Below are 24,514 nucleotides of genomic sequence, written 5' to 3'. Positions count from 1 at the left end.
GAGTCCAAGAGATTATCCTCGAGGCTAAATAAGTTTACCTACATTTTTTCAGAGGCAGTAAGTTAAAGATTAGTTTGACTGCAAATACATAATATTGGAGGAACCTCTGTACTAATGGCGATTCGAAACATCCATTTTTAATAATGATTGTGGTCTTTATCTTAAACAAGAATACGCACGCACAACAATAAACAATAATAAAATATAAATAAGAATACGCAGCGACCCGCATCCAATAAGAATTGAAATTGAATTGACATTGACAATCAGACCAGTGTTGCCAACTCGGATTTTGAAAAAACCCGGCCAAGTGCGAGTCGGACTCGCGTTCAAAGGGTTCCGTCTTAGAGCATTTAATAACTGGGGCAATTTATTTAAAAATGTATTTTACTTATACCTACACAAGCAAATCTTGTCAGGAGACGATATCCCTTCGCGGCTACATTTTTCAAATGCCGCCTTTTTCTACTGACTAGATCTGCTTGACCAACTATATATTTCTTTTATGTTGATGTACTAGCAACTTAACCCTGTTACCATTGTTATATTTGTTATATTTGTGCACCAACAAGGGAATTAAAAATCCAACTTTAAATCTGCTTTTATTTCGATAAATTAAGGGCAATCAACAAAACTATATATTCATTTACAAACTTTATTAAAAAAACAATACAATAGTGAAACCAGCACTATACTTAAAACTATTGATAACGAAGTGTAAATATTCTACAAAAAACAATATTCATCAGAACATCTGAATATAACATCGTTTTTTTGCGAATAATATGTACTCGTAATCATGGCTGTCATATTGTCGATCTGAAATATTTATTGCACAAAAAAATGTATTTATTTTCTTATTATTATATGTATATGTAATTTATTAATATCTACAAATATACACATCCAATAATAATGATCATATTTGGCCTTTGATTTCGGAATGTGAGTATTTTATGGACATTGTTTACACATCAATTTGTCAAAAGCGTTAAATATACAACAAAATACAGTTTTTTGTACAAAAAACGCTAAACAATAAAATACGGCTAGCCCCTCAGTTGGTTATTAGGTTTACATAAAGTTTCTTAACTAACTATATACTTAAATTGTATTATCACCTAGTTTAAATTTGTGTGATCATTTAGCTATTTAAACAGTGCTATTTCTAAATATATTTATTTGGAAATTGCTCATATAAAATTTTAAGCTAATATTAATGGGAAAACATTTGTTCATTAGTTAAAATACTGAATGTTCACACAAATTCACAAGTATTTAGTTAGAGATTGCTCCTAATATATCGTTTATTGAGGTTAGAAGACCAATATAATATTAAGCAACAAAGAGATTAGTTTTATCACTTATCGTCATGGATAAGACATACCTATTTGATAAGTTTGTGACATGAAATTATGGTAGGAACTATTTCGCTGGCCCAATATTACAGGGTTTCTATGTTTCACTTTTATCTATCTGAAATTTAAACATTGTCATAGTGACATTAAAACGAATTTCAACTATCTTAAAAATGTAACATAGAACCCTGTAATATTGAGCCAGCGATTTGAAGTATGTGTTTGACACTATAGCATTCGCGTAGTTTTCTGTTTCATTTGGCCTATGACACATGACGTCACCGTCCGCGAACGTGATAAAGTGGAGGTCTTCTAACCTTTCACGAAACCGTCAAATCACTTGTACTCGATAAACTCTCCGCCCAGCTCGTTATGCGGGCTGTCGGCGCATCTGCTGTTGGCCTCGAAGTCGCACTGCTGCGTGCGCTCGTTGAAGAAGAGACCGTCGGAACAGAAGGCGGCTTGAGGGGCGCCGTTTGAGCAGAGCCAGTAACGCTGGCAGTCACCTCTGGAAACAACAAGTTTCTATTACTATTTGGCGTTTAAATAAGTTTTAGGCAAAAATTTCATTTTTGGTACAAGCTTTTATCGCTGGCTGTACTTTTCTTACGTTACGACGGTTACGACAGACAAGTAATACTCATCGAGACAATTCTAACAACCCTTAACACAATTAGGTTGCGTTATGGACGTTATGGTTGTTTCATCACAGGGTTCCTATGGCCACCTCCTGTCTCCATCATCAGATCAGCTCGATGGTACCATAATATTGCATTGTCACCCGACTTACACGTGTATGCAAGTTTTCAGCTTCATTGGAAGTCGGGAAGTGAGTCAAATTTAACTTGCAAGATTGGATTACAGACAACGGGACAGGTGAAAGTAAATAAAAGCTTGTAAAATCAGTAACTTTTTGAAGAACCCTAAAGGATGACTCACGTTAGACCGGGCCGTGTCTGGACCGGAGCTTCCGACGCTTAGGTACTTTTCTATGACATGACAAGCGATCACGTGATGCTTTCCTCAAAAAACGATGCGCCAGAAGCTCCGGCCCGGATACGGCCCGGTCTTAACGTGAGTTATACTTAAAGCTTTGACAACACGTCGAAAAATCAGACCAATAATAACTACTTAATACCCAACTAAATGTGGTTGTTGTTTATTTTAAATTGTAATATTATATGGCGCAGCCGGTAGGATGAATAAATGTTCAATCTAATTAATGAATAAATTTCTAGGCAGTGTAACAAAAGGGATGGCCTCAGCATTCGCCGTGTAACAGACTAGCTGTCCCAGCGTTGGTTCACAAAAATAGTAAATAGAATATTAAAATAAAAAAAAATGAAAAATTATTTATTAAGGTACCTAAATATTTCGTTTGGCCAATACATTTAATGGAGTCTCCTAGTAAGTATAATACAGTGTGGAAAGATAAGTCGGGCCCTGGAGGGAAACTACCTTAAATCCTTAAGCTGGCTCATTTTACTTAAAGGAGACATTCCTTTATTTATAAAAAGAAACAAAACTGCATTCAAAGATTTTCTAAAACTCGCTTGCCTCGCCCGGGACTCGAACCGACTAAAAATTCAAAAAAAAAACCACCAATTTTATTCTACTAGTCGATACAGTTAATGTTAATGATAACATTTATCCAAGACACATTAGGTCTTACACTCGTCTGTCGTACAAAATATCCATAAAATCTAATATTTAGTATTCAAAATTTTTTTAGACAAGCCACTTTAAATGCAGTTTTGTTTCTTTTTAAAAATAAAGTAATGTCTCCTTTAAGTAAAATGAGCCAGCTTAAGGATTTAAGGTAGTTTCCCTCCAGGGCTCGACTTATCTTTCCACACTGTATACCTGTGGCAGGAGACCCCGCACTTTCCAGACAAGTTTTTCGATTAGGCAATTTAATTTAATAAAAACAAGAGTTTCTTCTTACTAACCTGTACGGCAGCCGCTTGGCAGCGGACGCCGGACTCTCGCAGTTCAAGATGGTGCGGAAGCTCTGGGCCTCCGTTGGCTTCACGGCAGCGCTGCTCAGCAGGTCCAGGATACCTGGAATTAGATGACACAGAGTTAGATAACTATCAGAATCCTCTATGTATTCTTCTTCCTCGCGTTATCCCGGCATATTGCAATGCGTTTTTCGGACGGAACTTAATTATGTACAAAATATCATTTGATCGGGATAACGCGAGGATGAAGAGTTTGTATATTTATAGTAAGTATTTAAGTACTATTTAAGCGAATTATGATTCTCTTCATCATCATCATCATCATCATATCAGCCAGAGGACGTCCACTGCTGGACATAGGCCTCCCCCAAAGAGTGCCACAATGACCGGTCTTGCGCCACCCGCATCGAGCGGACTCGTCAGTCCACCTTGTGGGGGGTATCGTCTTGGGTCTTCCCATTCGTTTTTCGTCAAGTTCTTAAATTAGTCCTTTTCTGCTTTTGTCACTCATTCTACATTGAAAGCCACCGACGATTGTGCCGAATGTAGAATGGGTGACGAAAGCAGAATAGAACTAATTTATAAACTTGACGAAAAACGAATGGGACGACCCAAGACGATACCCTTGTGAGGGGTCTACCCACGCTGCGCTTTCCGGTAGGTGGTCGCCACTCTAGATGATAATTTTTGTATATTCTTCAATGAAATAAATTTTATCTTATCTGATTATTTCTTACCGACATGAGCATCGTCCTTCGGAGACCAAAGGTCCTCACTGCTGTCCCCGGAGCCCTCGACGGAGTCTTCACTGGAAGAATCTTCCGTAATCGGGTTACGAAGGACGCACTCAGTCGCCCAGGACCAGTCACAACCCTGCCGGACATTCAAAATTAGGTCCACATTTTAAAAACGAAATAAACTTACAATTCTTACAAAACACATTTATAGACGAGTTTTGAATTTCGATCGTTCGAGGTCGTCACTTGAAAATCGGCGCAAAACGGCGAAATGCTAATTTTTGAAATACGAGCGATAGAAATTGGGAATCTAGTGGTATTGACCACTCGCTTTCAATTCTGTTAGTAGAATTTAAATGCCTAGTAGTAGAGATATTATTGAACGAAATACACGAAATCGAGCAGTCGAATTTCAAATATCGGCTCCCTGGTGGCCTAAGCGGTAAGAGCGGAGCTACTTTCAATCCGGAGATCGCCGGTTCAAAGCCCGGCTCAAACCAGAGTTTTTCGAAACATATGTACGAAATATCATTTGATATTTGCCAGTCGATTTTCGGTGAAGGAAAACATCGTGAGGAAACCGGACTAATCCCAATAAGGTCCCCTCTGGGTTGGAAGGTCAGATGGCAGTCGATTTGGTCAAACTAGTGCTTACGTCAAAACATGGGATTAGTTGTCAAGCGAACCACAGACTCCCATGAGCCTGAAATGCCGGGATAACGCGAGGAAGAAGAACTAACCTGTAATTCGAAATCAAAGATGGTGCCGCCGGGGCACGAGAACTCAACCTCCTTGCCGTGATCACACATGTAGAACTTGTCGCACTCTTCGCGGTGAGGCAGCAGGAGGAAGATCTGAAACAATATTCGACGTTTACATTAAAATTTATAACTACATACACACTTCAACAAGTAGAGGTTACTGTCATGTTAAAATATGTAGCTACAGTTAATTTACTGCCATCTTTCGACCAGAAGATTAAACCTGTTTGAACGCCATTTGACTTTGATCCTTATTCTTTGACTGATATGATTGTGTTAACTTTTTAAATATTAATATTCACGCCATCTACTCGAGCATAGGCTGAACCTTTGGCCTATAGTCGAGTAGATGGCATGAATATTAATTTTAATAAGTTAACACATATCAGTGAAAGAGTAAGGATCAAAGTCAAATGGCGTTCTACCAGTTTTATGTTCTGTCGAAAGATGGCAGTAAATTTACAGTGGCTACATAATTTACTTTGACAATCCGCCTCTACACGGATTTATCAGTTATAAGTTAGTTGAAGTCAACTTATAACTGATAAATCCGCTACTTGACGCTAGATGGCGGTAAGATAGAGTGCACACTCCATACATCGATACCAAAAATACTATTAATTTCATAGTCGACACCTAGTATCGAGTAGCGGAATTATCAGTACTGCTACTTGACAATAGAGTAGCGGCGACCGAAAAGTCTAATGCTCAACAATTTTCAGCTAATATCATAAACGGATTAACCGGAACTCTATTTTCAACTCCTTTTGCTTCTAATATTAGTTGTAAATTGTTATTCAATACAATTTTCGTGGGTCGCCACTCGAGAGACATCTAGTATCGAGTAGCGGTACTGATAATTCCGCTACTCGACTCCGTCAAAAAACAAGTGCGAGTCGGACTCGCGCACGAAGGGTTCCGTACCACAATGCAAAAAAAAAAACAAAAAAAAAAACGGTCACCCATCCAAGTACTGACCCCTCCCGACGTTGCTTAACTTTGGTCAAAAAATCACGTTTGTTGTATGGGAGCCCTATTTAAATCATTATTTTATTCTGTTTTTAGTATTTGTTGTTATAGCGGCAACAGAAATACATCATCTGTGAAAGTTTCAACTGTCTATCTATCACGGTTCGTGAGATACAGCCTGGTGACAGACGGACGGACGGACGGACGGACGGACGGACGGACGGACAGCGAAGTCTTAGTAATAGGGTCCCGTTTTACCCTTTGGGTACGGAACCCTAAAAAGATAGCGCTGCGCTGGTGGCCTAGCGGAAAGTGTGACTTTCAATCCGGAGGTTGGAATGGGTTCGTACCGCGACTCGTATCAATGAATTTTTCGGAATTCATGCACGAAATATAATTTGATATTTACTAGTCGCTTTTTGCTGAAGGAAAACATCGTGAGGAAATCGGACTAATCCCAATAAGGCCTTATAGTTTCCCCTCTGGGTTGGAAGGTCAGATGGCAGTCGCTTTCGTTAAAACTAGTGTCTATTCTTGGGATTAGTTGTCAAGCACACCCCAGGCTCCCATGAGCCGTGGCAAAATGCCGGGATAACGCGAGGATTAAGAAGAAAAAAACAAAGGAGCATAAAAACTTAAATAATAAAAATTAAAACACTTTCGTCTCCATGTACATTTTATTTCTTAATTTGCGAACAGGCACCACTGACAACATTCATCTTAGACTTCATAGTGTAGGCACTAAAAAGTAAGTGGTCTGACGGCCTTTGACGTGTACCGAGCTACTAACAATGCGATGACAGCGATGTATGCAGCTCGGGTGCGCAAATCTCTCTTGTTCGTCCTGTGGTAGAGCATGTCAGTCTCACATCGGTCTATTCAGATACCATATGTAGGAGAGCTAACTACAATGATGGCGCCTCTCGCCTGACGCACCGGCGCCTCCCGAGCTGCGGCGGTCGCCATTATGGCGCCGGCAATCACGCCGATGCTATCCGATGCTACAACTACGATGTCGTCCTTTGCAATGGCGCCCATTTTCTATTCACAAGAATACCAAAAACAGTATCTCTCCAGTTACACCATAAATCGTCTGCAATAGACACAAAGGCCGATATTATTATGATGATACTAGTTAACTTGTCTGTGTATAATACCAAATTTTTAGTAATCATTTTGTATTTTTTCCAAGAGCAAATTTTCCCGCTCTGCACAGCTCAATTGAGGTTTGAACCCGTGATTTTAAACCAACACACATAATATGTGAATGGTTAGTCAGTTTGATCATTGTTTTGCATATCATGTAAGCTGGTTGCAGATGTCTCTAGATCCGTTGAAAAATTTAACACTGACGAATGACTTAGTCTTTCAAACTTAGTTGCCACCAAAATCTCATATTTTGACAGGATATTATTCATCTCCAGTTTTGCCTTTGCCTTCTCTATTGGCGGTAGATTCCGTAATACTTCTTCAAGATGCCGACAAAACAAGTCTATGTCATCTCCTTTCTTTCTATTGTTCTTAAATAAGGTACTCGGCTCTTTGTCTCTTTCTTGCAAGGGGTCATCGCTGTTTGTCCGTTTAAGTGTTTTTTTCTTAAACGTAGCATCCCCATTACTTTCTGAAATACCAAACATATGTACACCCGGTTCGTTGTATTCTTCTTTTATTATTATATCTGGCATTAACATTTGTGCATCGGAATCATTACTTAGTTCTGTAGAATTCTGTATTTCTGCCTCTTGCCAGTGATTTTCTTCTTCCAATAATTCTTGGGTACCTCCGCCATAACTTCCTCCCCCTGATCTTGGTTGGGGGGGAAAGCTGTCCAGAAATGATAATAAAATATGCCTCCGATCTTTCGTTTGTTTTGGAACGGCACCGGTAGCTCTTATTTTCTTTTTATATCTGTGATATGTGTCTCTTATGCATTTCCATTTCTTTTTACAATCTCCACCTGAAAGCATATAATAGGGATAGAATAGAATAGAATAGAATAAATGTTTATTGTATAACTGTAACTGTGTGTGTTGTGATGTAGTTAACAAGTGTTGTTTTTGTAAAAGTTACTAAATTTGAAGAATATAGATATACAAATATATGCAGTGAAGCTAATTAATACTGTAAATTGTTTTCTACATAACCTTGATGAGAAACTAAAGCAGCAAAACTTGATATTTCCTATATAGGAAGCTAAAGAAAACACAAAGGTAAACATAGTTAATTTCTCTCGTTTTAGTGCATATAGTAAGAGAAAAACTGTCAAATAAACTTGGCAAAATACAGATATTATATTTTTTACCCCAAATGTTTCAATTTAACATAAATTTTACAGTTATTTAGATGCAAAATTATACTCACCATTTCTGTTCAACTCCTTTCCAATCTGCTTCCACACATTGTCCTTAATTAAATTACTTTTATAATTTGTATGAGACGCATTATATAATATATCATGAGATATAACCATTTTTATTAATTTCTCTTCCTCGGCGTCTGTAAACGAACCCATTTTTTATCGGGAAGCATTTACTTTACAATTACATTCTCTTTATCAACAAAATGAGCAGCAAATGCAATACAACAAATTTGAAAACATGTTTGGAAATAGCCGAAAACATACCGTAAATAATGTACGCAACTTAGTCGGTTAGTAGTCAAAACGCTTTGACAAGCGTTTTGACGTTTTGACAAGTAAAAGTAGGGATGTCCGATGTTGACGCGTTAAAGCGATCTATCGATTAATTTTTGAATCGAATCCACGCCCTTCACCTCTGAGTGCCTACCGCGATAAAAAAATTTTGTTATCTGCCTCTCTATCGGTCTTGTATATTCGAGCGATAGAGAGGTATATAACGAAGTTTCGGTTTTCGCTTTTCGCTGTAGGCCCGTATGTTAAATATTATGGTTAAGTTATATGGTACATACCTGACCCTCGGGGTCGCAGGACAGGGTGTTGGGGTCTACACCCTCGAAGGAGCGGTAAGTTGCCATGGTGGCTCCCAGCGCCAATAAGAAAGTTAAACTTCTAGCTGCAATAAAAACACAAGGTTAAATAAGTTTAGGTCTAAGCTAAAAACAGACAGACGGACAGCATCCTAACATGCAGAAAATTTAGACAAATCTTTAGTTTGGACTAAACTACGTGTCTTAAGTATTTTCTAACGACACGATTGTTTGCCAATGAGTATTTTATTTTGCCTTACTAAGTAAGGAATTACATATTAATTACACCTAATCCAAATCCAATATTTAGGGATTAGACAAGATTATAGCACAAAAAACACAAATTGATAAGAGGGTGACGCAATTTTCCACGAATTGCGTCCGGGCTTTTATGTCAGCAATTAACTTCGTGATTTTTGATGTGATAACGTCTTATAAATCGATGAAAACCGGTAGCATGCACAAATAAGCGTCACGTTGTGGACAGATGTCCATGGTAACGTTGTGGACAGATGTCCATGGTAACGTTGTGAACAGATGTCCATGGTAACGTTGTGGACAGATATCCATGGTAACGTTGTGGACTGGATGGTACCGTTACGTAATGTAATGATAATGTTTTTTATCAAGTTATCACGCAAAATTACTGTCCGTAAACCGACTTTACAGAATTTTTTTTTTATGACGTTGTATGTTGTATGTTACAAAATACCTATAGCGCTCTCTTTTATTTGCACGGTCTCTTTCATTTGTGATATTTAAAAACCGGGCAAGTGCGAGTCGGACTCGCGCACGAAGGGTTCCGTACCATAATGCAAAAAAACAAAAAACAAAAAAAAAGCAAAAAAAAACGGTCACCCATCTAAGTACTGACCCCTCCCGCCGTTGCTTAACTTTGGTCAAAAATCACGTTTGTTGTATGGGAGCCCCATTTAAATCTTTATTTTATTCTGTTTTTAGTATTTGTTGTTATAGCGGCAACAGAAATACATCATCTGTGAAAATTTCAACTGTCTAGCTATCACGGTTCGTGAGATACAGCCTGGTGACAGACGGACGGACGGACGGACGGACGGACAGCGAAGTCTTAGTAATACCCTTTTTACCCTTTGGGTACGGAACCCTAAAAAGGAGCAACACGAATATTTTGTATATTTTATCTGTAGATAATCTTAGAATATCACCTACTGTAATTAAATTTGCGTGCTAAAGATATGATTAATTTTATTTATTTCCTGTTGTATAGTAATCCTAATAAGTAGAGCTATCTAATACAAAATTCACATAATAAATTAGAGTACCATCGTCCACACTGTTAACTGTACATTTTTGGACCTTATGCCTTTTGTAATGATGTCCACTGATGTAAAGTTAGGATATTGCCGTTTGTACCGTAAGTGAGAGTGCCAAAAGGACGGGCCATTATTAAAATCAGCGTTTTGACACTACGATGTAACATCTAACAAGCGTGTTCATTTTTGGCCTTTTGTCATTCAAAATTACATATATTTAAAAGTACCTAAGTTGTATGAATTTTGTTTCAAAAATCTTAATTTTGATAGGTATGCATTTCTGTGAGCAGAGGGGCTACCGCGAAAACCGATATTCGAAAATTGATTGCGGGGATCTTTCTCTTTTACTCCATTGAAGGCGTAATTAGAGTGACAGAGAAAGATGCCCGCAATTTGCGAATTTCGATTTTCGCGGTTATAGCCCTTTTTCCGATTTTTTAGCAACTCGCACCTTTGGCACTCGAGTTAAGTCGAATTTAACCGGTTCAGCGAAATCGGTTTAGCCGTTTAGTAATGTAGTAGAAGATCCAACATAACACCCTAAGTTTTTGGCTTCCCCCAAATGACCATAAAGTTTAGAATAAAAACGTCTAATAGGTACAAAAAATTGAGAAGGTACGAAATTATATTCTTTGTACGAAACGCAGCAAAATTATATCGAGTAGGCGCGATCAATTTCATATCGTTCTTTAACCTCAATAATCGATTGTTTTGGCGTTTCGTTTTTGCTTATGCTTTATACTAGGTGGTATCTTTTAGAAATAAATAAACTTTTATTACATATTAATCATATCATATTATATTATTCATTTGACATTGGCTGTCCTACTACCACCTTACTGATTATTATAGCAATGTACTGTTAATGGAAAATAATTCGATTACTTTCTTATCACCTAATGAATTTGATACGTGCGCTCCCAAAACGTATTTACTTACTCCACACTTGTCATTTGACAGCGCTGGCAACTGACATTTAAAAAAAAAACAACCGGTTCAAGTGACGCTTGTCTGTTTGACGTACGTCTTTGTGATAATTTGATAAACTTGCAATTTGTGTTTTATACAATTGTATTATTTAAATAATTCTCAATAAAAATGTCTTCATCGGATTCTGAAGATGATAGCTTCTTGAACCCTACTCAACAACTTAAGTCCATGATGAACAACTTTAAAGCGGATACGGATTGTAACATCAACGATTCCATACCACTCGACACAACATCACCGTCAAAAAGCAAGAAGGCTACCAAATCTCCAAAGAAAAGAAAGAAATCTACAGATTCGTGCAGTAGTGATTCTATAACTATAGAAGATTTCCGTGCATTATATCCGCCTATAGCCGACACAAGACCTAAACGAAATACAAGAAGTTCAGCAAAGAGGACTGCTAGTGCTAGTGCGCAAAATTCACCAAACTTGGCTGATATTCAAAAGTCATTGCCCAAACGTAAAAGTAGAAAAAGTAACGCCAACTCTACTGCCAGTACTACTACAACGGATGCAGAAATGGCGGGATATTCCAGTGGAACTGTTGAAATGGAACCACCGACGCCGCCGGCACGCGGCCGTGGCAGGGGACGCGCCCGAGGACGCGGCAGAGGTAGAAACAGCACAAATACAAGGCGTCCTAGAAATAGTTCAGGAAATCGCAGTATTTTAGATATCCTACAAGCCATGATACCTATATACAGCGTTGGAAACACAGATGACTACCCAGACCAATGTGATAATCAACAGTTGTTCAGCAATCAAAAAACTAATGATGTCGTAGAGATAGAAGACTTAAATGAAACTCTAGAGGAAAACGAATTGATGTCCGTAAAAGTCGAATGGAGAAGTAAAACAATCCTAAAATTTGAGCTCCGGAAATTTCAAAAATTAACACCGATATTTGAGCATTTTAGTAAAGCAGAAAATGTTAGTTACGATAAACTATACTTTTCATATAACGGTAAGATAATAAAACCAGATGATACGCCAGACTCAATAGAATACAGTATTGCTAAATTTATAGTCGGTGGAATAGTAAGTCAAAGTGTGGTTTCTACGTCGAGTAACGAAAATGAAATCAGAAATGGAATAAAGCTGAAGTTCCAGTGTCAGAATGTAAAGAAGCCTTTTGAGATTATCGTGGGCCCGGACGATAAGATGGCTACTGCCATGTTGCGGTGTGCTGAGCATTTTGAGAAACCTTTTGATAAGCTTAAATTTGAATTTGACGGTGATATTATTTCAGGTGAGATTTTTTTTTAATAATTTTAAAATCTTTGAAGGTTTACTACTAATAAGAATACATATTATCGCCGTGTCCGTTGACGGTGACTCCTCCAACTGTTTTAATCAGGTACATGGAACACACTAATATGTCTTTAAAAGGAAACAGGGGGGTCAGCACTTGCACTATAGAGACATCTTAAAGCGTTACCTAACCACTTGCAGTAATAAGATTCATAAGCTTACTGACTTCTGCGGGTAAAAAAAGTGAATAGACAACTCTGTGATTGTGTACAAAACTTAAATTTAATATATATATTGGAGCGGCTGAGGTACTCAAAAGTATCTGAACACGCATTTTAACGCCTTGACAATAGAGGCATGTTCAGATATTTGTGAGCACCTTGGCCGCTCAGATATATATGATGGCGACTGTACATCAAATTTCAAATATGCATTCTGGGTTTGGGTAATACACTTTTGTAACAATCTATTGTCTATTGAAATAACAGATGTGTGTTAACTGTCAGTAAGGGTCATTGTAGGTAATGCCATAAAAATCTACCTCTATTCAATACTGTTTTGTTGGTCATTATCTTAGGGTCTTTTTTGTGTTGTTAAGTCATTTATGTAAGGGCCACCCCACACTAGCATCTTTTGAGCGCTATCGAAAATGGTGTCGCTGCGCAGAGCTGCAGTTGCGCCAACGCTGCGTCGAGCAGCAGCCATATAGTTGACTAGACGCCGACGCTCGGGAGACGCTATAGTCAGGCGTGGATCACTCCGCGATTTCGTTACTTTGCTACAGGTAGCTAAACGTACATCCGTTAGACCCCAATTTTGGGGAAAACCATATGCCGCGCGTGGCGCTGTCGCCACCTAGCGGCCATATCTGTGCTGATCGTAACAGACGCGTTTTGTTAGAGAGTTAGTCTTCTGTATTATTTATTTATTTTATTTATTTAAGCCTTTCTTTGTCCTTAAATAGTATTTAATTATGATGTTCTTGTTTATTTTACTATATTAAGGACCCCTTTCGGGTATAGGCCTCCTCCAAATCTTTCCACCTTTTTCGGTGTTTTGCCGTGATCAGCCAATTTTCTCCGGCTGTGGCTATGATGTCCCTGGACCATCTTGTTATGGGTTTTCCCGCCTTCCTTTTGCCATGGGGTCCTGGCCACTTTGTGACTTTGTTGGTCCATCTGTCATCTGTCAATCTTCCTATGTGGCCGGCCCATCTCCATTTCCGTTTCAGCGAAAACTCGAGTGCATCTATGATGTTTGTTTTGGATCGGATGTATTTGCTGTTGATCTTATCCTTTAGTTTTATGCTGAGAATGCTCCTTTCCATTGCTCTCTGGCATGTTCTTATCTTTAATTTGTTCTTGTTTGTGTGCACCCAAGTTTGAGAACCGTACGTGAGGCATGGTAGGATACATGTGTCCATTACTGTTTTCTTATGTTTGAGACTGTAGTTTCCTTTTAGAAGCTCTTTAAAACTCCAATACTTCCTCCAGTCTTCTGTACATAGTACTAGTATAGTACTAGTAGTAGTGTGGGTTGGCTCTTATAAGTTACCAGAAAAATGTAATAAATACAAATTTATGAACATGTGTTCAATTATGAATTTCTAGAAATACTAGGTATCTATTATTTTTCTACAATAATTATAAAAGCATTTTCTTTTAATGAATAATTGATGGATTAAATTAGAATTTCGATTTGCTGTATATGTATAAAAAGATTTTTAAGATGATGTATTACATAAGCTTAGTAGTTTTTGTTTCTTAGTTTATTTTTGCTTTTTTTTTTAATAGCCTATTTGAGTGTCCCACTGCTGGGCAAAGGCCTCTCCCCTTAATCTCCACTACTCCCGATTTAATTTTTGCTTTAATAATATTTTTTTGTTTTAGGTAAAAGCACACCAAGAGAATTGGACCTAGAAGGCGGAGGTTGCATTGATGTAAAAATACTGAATTAATGATTCGGTCAAGTTGTGTTCTAATGTATGGGGAAGACAAACAAATTATAGCCAGCATTCAATCAATGTAGTATGATACCTTTGGGTATGGTGCTTTACGCACACTAGTGTCCCATGCCCTCCCCCTGACGCAACCCCCCCTCTTAGCATGAAATATGTCCCCTTTTAGCATGAAAGCACCATACCCAAAGCTATCATACTACATTCATTGAATGCTGGCTATGATTTGGTTTTCAAAAAACACAATTTGACCGAATCATGAACGAACTTACAAATCTTACAATACATGTTATTTAATATTTTATTTAAGTCTGTTGTCTTTTATTTGATTCTTGAACAAAGCAAAGCCTTTGCCTTTTGCCTCTACATTTTTAAAAGTAAATATGTATAACGCCGAGCGAACATGCGCAATTGCGCATCAACGAAATGTGCGCAAACGCCATTTGCGAACTAATTTTCTGTCCCACTTCGTAGTGTTCGTAAGGGCCCGTCTTTATGAATTATGTAATATACCGGGTGTGGCCTGTAACATGAGCAAATAATTAAAACAGATTGTACTCCTCAAACGGTGACACTTTTGTTCAACAACTTTTAAAAATTATGAAGTATTTAGACTCCCTATTTTTCAAACAAAATAAATATCATTTTCAATGGACGCCATCGCCACGCCATATCATTGTGATTGACGTTGCTTGTCACGCCGTAAACATAACAAAATTCGTCTTAGAATAAACTTCAAAGTGTATTAAAAATCAAACCACAAGTTATTTTTAAAAGTCGCTGAACAAATGTTGGTCAGTATGAAGAGTACAGCCTACAGTTTAATTTTTTGCTCATATTACAGGCCACACCCGGTATGAATTGACGCAAAATGTCTATGGAGCTCTTAAAAAAGAAGTTTCACTTACCAATCATTATGGTAAATTAATTTCTATACTGGTAACACTAAACACTTGTAGTACAACACAATGGACAGAAAAACAGGTCAACTGTTCTCTACTGTCTGACTAAAAACTCGTATCATTTCCTTATATAAACTTTCATTCTTTCTGTTAATCTTGTAGAAAAATACCAGAAAAACAAGCAAACAACAACCTTATTGATTGAGAAATAAAGACATTAAAAAAGTAATATCTTCTAAGGAACTGGGGATTAATTGATATGGATTGATAAGGAATTAATGAGATTAGTTCAATGGCTTTTTAGCATTGAGTATTGGCAAGTTTAAGGTTTGGATGTAACTAAAATCGCATGTGAGTTCGCGCGCCGCGCCGTCTAAATCGGCCCTTAGATACACTTGTAAATTTTAGTAGAGACACACCTATACTACCCATATAACCATTCCAGTCGCAGAATCATCAAAGTGGTAACTAAATGTCAGATGTGTCGTAACAGAGTCCACACAATGTGTCTAGAATTGTTTCGAAACAAAGTGTCGTCGCCGTGTGTACACTTTTCCGTAACAAGGTGTCGACACATTTGTGTGCACTTTGCGTGCGGTTTGCGACTAAATCTGACAGCAAATTTGTGACAGCAAATGTTAATATAAAATACCTCTTGAAAACCAAGGTTTGTCAAACTACTATTAGTGTCTCGTGTGCTCGTAAGTAATTCTAGTAAGTCATCATGGGCGATGCAAATGATAATAATCGACCAAAACCATATAAACACCCAACACCCGTCAACCTTTTACAGAAAAGTTTTTAAAGAAATGCAATAAGCTACTTAGGTCAGCCAACGAATGCTCCAAAAAGTTGTAGAGGGAAATGCTCGGAACACAATTTTTGACTCTGTAACTTGGTTTGGACAAGTTAGGAGGTGAACATATCAAAAGTCCCCGGCCGTAGCCCTTGAGCGGGGGGAAGAGAGGGGGCTTTGAAGGTCCCATTTTCCGGTTTTTCGATTATATCTCGGAAACTATGCATCTTAGCGACATGGCCACTTATACAAAATGAAAGATAATTTAATTTGTTACAAGTTTATTCAGTCAATTTTTTCGATATGTTGAATAGTTTTTGAGATATCCGCTCTTGAAAGTTTATTTAGGGCTCTCAATTTTATCTTGATATATCTACATCAGTGAAGGTGCTAGGCCGTGTATGGTATCGTTTTCGTATAAATCTGGCTTGCTGAATCCATTTAAGGTATCACATTGACACCATTCCACAAAATAAAAATAAAAACTTTTTAGGGTTACGTACCTCAAAAGCAAAAAACGGAATCCTTATAGGATCACTCGTGCGTACAGACGCATGTCTGTCTGTCTGAGTACACAAAATAGTTCTTTACCTATAGATGACAGGAAAACCTATTAGAAATGTGCAGTCAAGCGCGAGTCGGACTTAATGTACGGAACCCTTAATACGCGAGTCCGACTCGCACTTGGCCGGTTTTTTTTAAACTCCTCTTGACGCTTAACCGCTGAACCGATTTCGTTGAAATTTGGTATAGAAATAGTTTGCGTCCCGGAACAGGACATAGGATAGATCTTATAACCAAAATCATCTTTTGAAGGTGTGAAAAGTGGCGTGGAAATTTGTACGGGAAATCAATAACCGCTGAACCGATTTATATTAAATTTGGGATGGTCTACATCTTTGATTTAGTTAAAAATGATAAAAAAAACATGACTTCAAACCTAAACTTAAACAGTATTAACTTCAAGAAGTCAATTCTGAATTCCCCCCTACACCTCATTTCACACCTTTAAAGGATGATTTTTGAGATAACTTATTATGTCCTGTCTCGGGACTCAATATATATGTGTACTAAATTTAAATTAAAACTGTTCAGCAGTTTAAGCGTGAAGAGGTGTTTAAAAGAAAGTACATGTTTTTACTTTGGAATGGTGTCAATGTGATACCATAACTATATTTGGTACTGCGAATTTATACGAAAACGATACCAAACATGGCCTCGTAGCTTTACTGTTGTAGAAGTCAAAATAAAATTGAGAGCCCTAAATTCTTATTACTTGACCAAACTTGTGTAGAAGGAAAAGGAAAAATAAAAGTCTTCGGCAGGAATATAAGACACAAATATAACTTTTTTTTTGCGTTAGTATTTCAATCATCAAATATAAACATACCTTGATTATATCATTCTAGTGAGATCCTCACAGATAAACAAAAACATTTACTTAAAAAATTACAAGGTCGAAATGTCACGGAACTTGTGAGAGTAATATGTGAAAAATAAAAACTTTTATGACAAAAAAATCTGGACACAATTTAAGAAGCATCCCATTGCGTCGAGGAATCATCTGTATTTTTGCTTGTTTCATTACCTCCTCGCTTCTTTTTTTGTCCTTTGTATTCTGTAGCAATTTGTTAGATCTGAAAATAAAGATAACTTGCGTCGTCACGGATGTCGATTTATAGGTTTTAGGGAGTGCAGAATTCGAAAACGATGATCATTTTATAATCCAAGATGGCGGCTACGTATTTTGTCATAAAAGTCGTCATGAATATCGTTTTATAGGTTTTAGGAAGTGCCGATTTCGAAAATGATGACCAGTTTGGAATCCAAGATGTGTGCCGTGCACTTTGTCATAAAAGTCGTCATGGATATCGTTTTATAGGTTTTAGGGAGTGCAGAATTCGAAAATGATGACCATTTTGGATTCCAAGATGTCTGCCGTGCACTTTGTCATATAAGCCGTCATAGATGTTGATTTATATCCGCATTCGACATGGTCGACCATAATATTCTCATAGCGAAACTGGAGTTCTACGGCATTAGAGGCCAGGCCTTAAATCTTATAAAATCTTACTTTCACAATAGAACTCAATTTGTGGAAATTACAAACGTAGAAGGTAAATATGAGAATGTTATCAAATCCAAATCAATCAAACTAATGCGAGGAGTACCACAGGGTTCTATCCTGGGCCCAGTCTTTTTTGTGCTTTACACTAACGACCTGATACAGTTTATAAGCAAAGAAATTCCGGATATCGGCCTAATAGTTTTTGCAGATGATACCAATGCAATTGTAAGCGCTAGTTCACTTGAGGCTCTGAACAGAAAGGCGAATCGAGTGCTGGAATTATTTGACTGGTGGTTTAGCTGTAACTACCTGAAGGTGAACCCAGGTAAAACCTGCGTTATGCTCTTGAGGTCTACAGTCAGGCAAAGAGACCATTTGAATCTGTCGTTCTGTGGCGATAAAATAGAAAACGTAAGCAGTGTAAAGTTTCTCGGTACTCATATAGACGATTTACTTACGTGGAAAAACGAACTCGTAAGCATAGTAAACTCCATTAGCTCGGCTTGTTATATCTTACGAAGCTTACGGAACATAGTGGAGCAAAGATACCTCAAGATGATATACTATGCACTGGTGGAATCAAAACTTCGTTATAGTGTCAAGTGCTGGGGGAATAGCTATGAGTATAACATGAACAAAGCCTTTGTTATCCAAAAACGAGCCATGAGGACTATAGTGCGTATTCCACAAACTGAGTCCTGCAAGGAATATTTCATAAATCTCAAAATACTTACTGTCCCGTGTCTGTACATCCTTCTGCTCCTCACTGACTTGGTCAAAAGTCTAAAGGAGTACGAGACCAATGAAGAGAGGGAGACACGTGTAAGTACTAGAAGAAAATACCTACACTGTAAACTGCAGCCTAAACTTAATATAGTCACTCATTGCGCAGAATTTCAGAGTGTGCAGCTCTACAACAAGCTTCCCAGTGAGTGGAGGAACATCGATAGCCTTGTTATCTTTAAAAATAAATTAAAAACACTGCTGCTGAAAGAGTGCTTTTATTCTATAGTGGAGTTTACAACCTACCTTAGTAATTTGTCTTCGTAATGTTGGTATTAACTATTTTAGATAAATACGTATGATATTGTACTGCATGTTAGATTTTAAAATTCCTACATTTAAGGACCTAGATTTAAGCAACTTAGTATGTAGTTATATTCAAATACAATTGTCACATTGTTCATGAATAAATATATAATAATAATAAATATAGGTGTTAGGAAGAGCAGATTTCGAAAATGATGACCATGACCAACAAAACGACATCCATGTCGACTTTTAACATAGTACATGGCCGCCATCTTGGATTCCAAAATAGTTATTATTTTCTAAATCTGCGCCCCCCAAAACCTATAAAACGACATCCATGACGACTTTTATGACATAGTGAATGGCCGCCATTTTGGAATCGAAAATGGTTATCGTTTTCGAAATCTGCGCCCCCCAAAACCTATAAAACGACACCCATGACGACTTTTATGACATAGTGCATGGCCGCCATTTTGGATTTCAAAATGGTCATCATTTTCTAAATCGGGGCCCCCTAAAACCCATAAAACGACATCCATGACGACTTTTATGACATAGTGCATAGCCGCCATTTTGGAATCGAAAATGGTTATCATTTTCGAAATCTCCGCCCCCCAAAACCTATAAAACGACACCCATGACGACTTTTATGACATAGTGCATGGCCGCCATTCTGGATTCCAAAATGGTCATCATTTTCGAAAGCGGGGCCCCCTAAAACCTATAAAACGACATCCATGACGACTTTTATGACATAGTGCATGGCCGCCATCTTGGAATCCAAAATGGTCATCGTTTTCGAAATCTGCGCCCCTTAAAACCTATAAAACGACACCCATGACGACTTTTATGACATAGTGCATGGCCGCCATTCTGGATTCCAAAATGGTCATCATTTTCGAAAGCGGGGCCCCCTAAAACCTATAAAACGACATCCATGACGACTTTTATGACATAGTGCATGGCCGCCATCTTGGAATCCAAAATGGTCATCGTTTTCGAAATCTGCGCCCCTTAAAACCTATAAAACGACACCCATGACGACTTTTATGACATAGTGCATGGCCACCATTTTGGAATCCAAAATGGTCATCATTTTCTAAATCTGCGCCCCCCAAAACCTATAAAACGACACCCATGACGACTTTTATGACATAGTGCATGGCCGCCATTTTGGATTTCAAAATGGTCATCATTTTCTAAATCGGGGCCCCCTAAAACCTATAAAACGACATCCATGACGACTTTTATGACATAGTGCATGGCCGCCATCTTGGAATCCAAAATGGTCATCATTTTTGAAATCTGCGCCTCCTAAAACCTATAAAACGACACCCATGACGACTTTTATGGCATAGTGCATGGCCGCCATTTTGGATTCCAAAATGGTCATCATTTTCAAAATTGGGGCCCCCTAAAACTTATAAAACGACATCCATGACGACTTTTATGACACAGTGCATGGCCGCCATTTTGGAATCCAAAATGGTCATCATTTTCTAAATCTGCGCCCCCCAAAACCTATAAAACGACACCCATGACAACTTTTATGACAAAGTATTTGGCTACCATCTGCATGCAAGACATTTCTATTATTTTTACGTACAAAAATGGCCCCCTGTCAACTTCCAACCGAGATTTAATCGATAATTTATTCGATTAATGTTCAGATTAATTCAATTTCAATCTATGTTAGGTCGACTAAACTAATCGTGATTAAAATTTGAGGATAAACTTTTTTTATTCCATTAATTAGCGCCACTTGCACCATTCCACTAACCCGGGGTTAACTGGTTAAACCTGGGTTAGTGGGACGGTGCAAGTGGGCCTTAGTCGAATAAACAGTAAATCTATTAAGTCCCATCTCTGACCACGTCATTTTTACACTTTGAGAATATCTGAAAACAAATGAACACAAGGAGCCATTTTGCAAATCCAGTAACTTTGTTATTACTTTTGACAGCGCGTGTCATGTGTCTACACAGAGTCGACACAAAGTCGAAACATTTGCGACTACTTTATAACTGCAATATTTCTCAGCCTTAAACAATATTTATACATCATAATTAACAAGTTTCGTAGTACGTAAAGCGTTATTTCTGTTATCTAAGTATATTATACGCATCGAAGTACTAAAAATGCATCAAATAATATATTTATGAACACAAGCACTGAGAAGTAAACAATTTCATTTCCGGCTAAACTAAAACAATGTGGTGGCGCGTTGATTATATTACACTTAGTTTATCAAATCACTCGAGCAGTTTAATTCCCCATAATAATTGAAGTCCTATTGTAATATAAATGCAAACAATATATAATTACGTCTTGTAATCCGTTTTAGAGATGGCGTATTAATGTCACTTATTTTTATTTAACTATTTTTCCATCTGACAGTTTCCATTTGACAGGAACAAAATGAACGAATGAACGAATGATTTTGGCATAAAGTAGTCGCAAACTAGTAACAATGTGTGCACACGGCGACCACACTTTATGTCACTTTGTGTCATGTGTCGACCCTTCCCCATTTCTGGTAACTGTGTCAACACGGCGACGACTCTGCGACTGGAATTGTGACCGAAACAGACGGTGTCGACACAAGATGTGTCTACACCGCGTCGTAACGGCGACTGGAAATGGTTGTATGGGTACAGAATGAGAGATGAATACCGCTAGGATATTCGATGCATATCATTATCTCATTCTAACAAATAGCTTTGTCCCTACTTCGTAAGTAATACTTACAAAAGTATCTTAGGACTTTGACAATGCTGCAGCGTTGGTAGCGTCACTGTCAGTACCGTCTTTACCATAAGGGCACACGGGGCCCGTGCCCAGGGTCCCCATCTTCGGGAGGCCCCGAAGGACAGACGGTAACAGTATATTTTCACCACACCAGCTCGGAAAGAATTACTTTGCACTTCAAAAACGAATAGCAAAGTTGCATTTTATCCACATGTGAGGCAAAGTAAGCAAACAACTCAAATGCAAATTTTGAGTTGTTTTCTTATGTTTGCTGGTAGAATTGACTTTTAAATGATGATTTTGGATGATAAATATAACATAACATTCATTTGGATTTGATTTGGTTTGATATTTGACATTTAATATTTGCTTCGGGTTGGTGCGGTGAAAAATTTTGTGTTTCACTCGGGGGCAAATTTTGTTTAACCCTCGTGCTTTGAAACCCTCGCAACGCTCAAGATTCCATTTTTAGAACCACTCGCTACGCTCGTGGTTCAATTTTGGAATCTTTCGCTTGCTCGGGTATCAATATGAGCACGAGCGGTTAAACAACAACTTTGCCCCCTTGTAAAACAAATAACTATTGATTACCCTTAATAAATAGAAGATCATAGTAGAAAATGTTAGTTTAATTCGCTTTCTTTACTTTCCAAAAGTGCCCCAAATTCTTATGTGCCCAAGGGCCCCAGCATAGCTTAAGACGGCCCTGGTCGCTATTAGTATAGTATATTATAATTATGATCTAAATATTCTTAATAGTCCAAATTCACCCTATATCCCTGAGCGTCTGCTAGCTGGCGACGCGTGCGACGGATTTTGTATCATTTGATATACCGGTCGCTTTTCCGTGAAGGAAAACTCGTGAGGAATTCGGGCTAATCCCAATAAGACCTAGAGATCCTCACAAGTAAAAAGTATTACTTATCTGATAATAGAGATAAATGTAGCTTTACAAAATGAGATAATATATGCCTCTATATTTAAAGTAATAAGACTGCAGGCAGATAAGTAGGTAGGTACACTAGGTATCTAAATATTACTTGAAAGAGTTACACCGAAGCCTGTGCGTATCGGTATGCAAATAAATATAACACTTCAAACTGTCGCGTTTTGTACACATAATTAATGTCATTAACGGGTCTTACGTGATTAAATTTCATTATTCATTATTTTATATTCAATATTATTGCGGCCGCCATAAGCCGTGGAACGTCAAACTTCTTTACTATTTCATATATCTAGTGAATCTCTAATTCATTTCCCGAATCGCGCCTTTTAAATTATAGCGGCAACAGAAATACATCATCTGTGAAAATTTCAACTGTCTTGCTATCACGGTTCGTGAGATACAGCCTGGTGATAGACGGACGGACGGACGGACGGACAGCGAAGTCTTAGTAATAGGGTCCCGTTTTACCCTTTGGGTACGGAACCCTAAAAACGGACGCACAAAGCAACAAAGCCACAGAATAAATAATAGTACTAGGTACAGAAGACTCACTCTCTAACAAAACGCGTCTGTCACGATCAGCACAGATATGGCCGCTAGGTGGCGACAGCGCCACGCGCGGCTTATGGCAAACCCCAAAATTGGGGTCGAACGGATGTACTTTTAGCTACCTGTAGCAAAGCGACGAAATCGCGGAGTGAGCCACGCCTGACAAAGCATGCAAGCAAGTCATCAAAGGCGCCGGTGTAATGTACTTTTAATGGACTTACAAAATATCGATCCTATCGTGAAATTTTATAACGGATATCGATAAATGCATCATAATATTATTGATCGATAAAGTGCCCATACAACCATTTCCAGTCGCCGTTACGACGCGGTGTAGACACATCTTGTGTCGACACTGTCTGTTTCGGTCACAATTCCAGTCGCAGAGTCGTCGCCGTGTCGACACAGTTACCAGAAATGGGGAAGGGTCGACACATGACACAAAGTGACATAAAGTGTGGTCGCCGTGTGCACACATTGTTTCGGGTTTGCGACTACTTTATGCCAAAATCATTCGTTCATTCGTTCATTTTGTTCCTGTCAAATGGAAACTGTCAGATGGAAAAATACTTAAATAAAAATAAGTAACATTAATACGCCATCTCTAAAACGGATTACAAGACGTAATTATATAATGTTTGCATTTATATTACAATATGACTTAAATTATTATGGGGAATTAAACTGCTCGAGTGATTTGATAAACTAAGTGTAATATAATCAACGCGCCACCACATTGTTTTAGTTTAGTCGGAAATGAAATTGTTTACTTCTCAGTGCCTGTGTTCATAACTATATTATTTGATGCATTTTTAGTACTTCGATGCGTATACTATACTTAAATAACAGAAATAACGCTTTACATACTACTAAACTTGTTAATTATGATGTATAAATATGGTTTAAGGCTGAGAAATATTGCAGTCACAAAGTAGTCGCAATGTTTCGACTTTGTGTCGACTCTGTGTTGACACATGACACGCGCTGTCAAAAGTAATAACAAAGTTACTGGATTTGCAAAATGGCTCCTTGTGTTCATTCGTTTTCAGATATTCTCAAAGTGTAAGAGCCATGCCGTGGAATAAAAAAAGTTAATCCTCATATTTTAATCGCGATTAATTTAGTCGACCTAACATAGATTGAAATTGCATTAATCTGAATATTAATCGAATAAATTATCGATTAAATCTCGATTGAAAGTTGACAGGGGGACATTTTTGTACGTAAATGGAATAGGATTTGCATGTA

The 24,514-nt window shown here is 37.9% G+C and overlaps 3 protein-coding genes across 3 annotated transcripts; 1 reads left to right on the top strand and 2 right to left on the bottom strand.

Annotated features, from left to right (window-relative positions):
- Positions 1-1,694: 1,694 nt before the first annotated feature.
- On the bottom strand, positions 1,695-15,217 carry LOC134676753 (probable chitinase 10). Its single transcript, XM_063535137.1, has 6 exons — positions 15,131-15,217; positions 8,715-8,818; positions 4,797-4,910; positions 4,057-4,192; positions 3,308-3,419; positions 1,695-1,866 (listed from the first exon to the last, which is right to left on the bottom strand). The coding sequence occupies exons 1-6, from the start codon at positions 15,135-15,137 to the stop codon at positions 1,695-1,697; spliced, it is 645 nt and encodes a 214-aa protein (XP_063391207.1). The 5' UTR covers positions 15,138-15,217.
- Positions 6,681-8,344, bottom strand: LOC134676871 (transcription factor Adf-1-like). The gene is made up of 2 exons (XM_063535254.1): positions 8,148-8,344; positions 6,681-7,743 (listed from the first exon to the last, which is right to left on the bottom strand). The coding sequence occupies exons 1-2, from the start codon at positions 8,296-8,298 to the stop codon at positions 7,058-7,060; spliced, it is 837 nt and encodes a 278-aa protein (XP_063391324.1). The 5' UTR covers positions 8,299-8,344; the 3' UTR covers positions 6,681-7,057.
- LOC134676906 (DNA repair protein Rad60) lies at positions 11,029-14,526 on the top strand. The gene is made up of 2 exons (XM_063535288.1): positions 11,029-12,263; positions 14,155-14,526. Exons 1-2 carry the CDS (start codon positions 11,123-11,125, stop codon positions 14,220-14,222), a joined length of 1,209 nt encoding a protein of 402 aa, XP_063391358.1. The 5' UTR covers positions 11,029-11,122; the 3' UTR covers positions 14,223-14,526.
- Positions 15,218-24,514: the final 9,297 nt, after the last annotated feature.

The sequence above is a fragment of the Cydia fagiglandana genome, chromosome 25 (genome assembly GCF_963556715.1).
Source record: "Cydia fagiglandana chromosome 25, ilCydFagi1.1, whole genome shotgun sequence".
In the NCBI taxonomy this organism is placed as follows: domain Eukaryota; kingdom Metazoa; phylum Arthropoda; class Insecta; order Lepidoptera; family Tortricidae; genus Cydia; species Cydia fagiglandana.
Note: the sequence above shows the minus strand (reverse complement) of the source record. Positions and strands in the feature narration are given on the sequence as shown.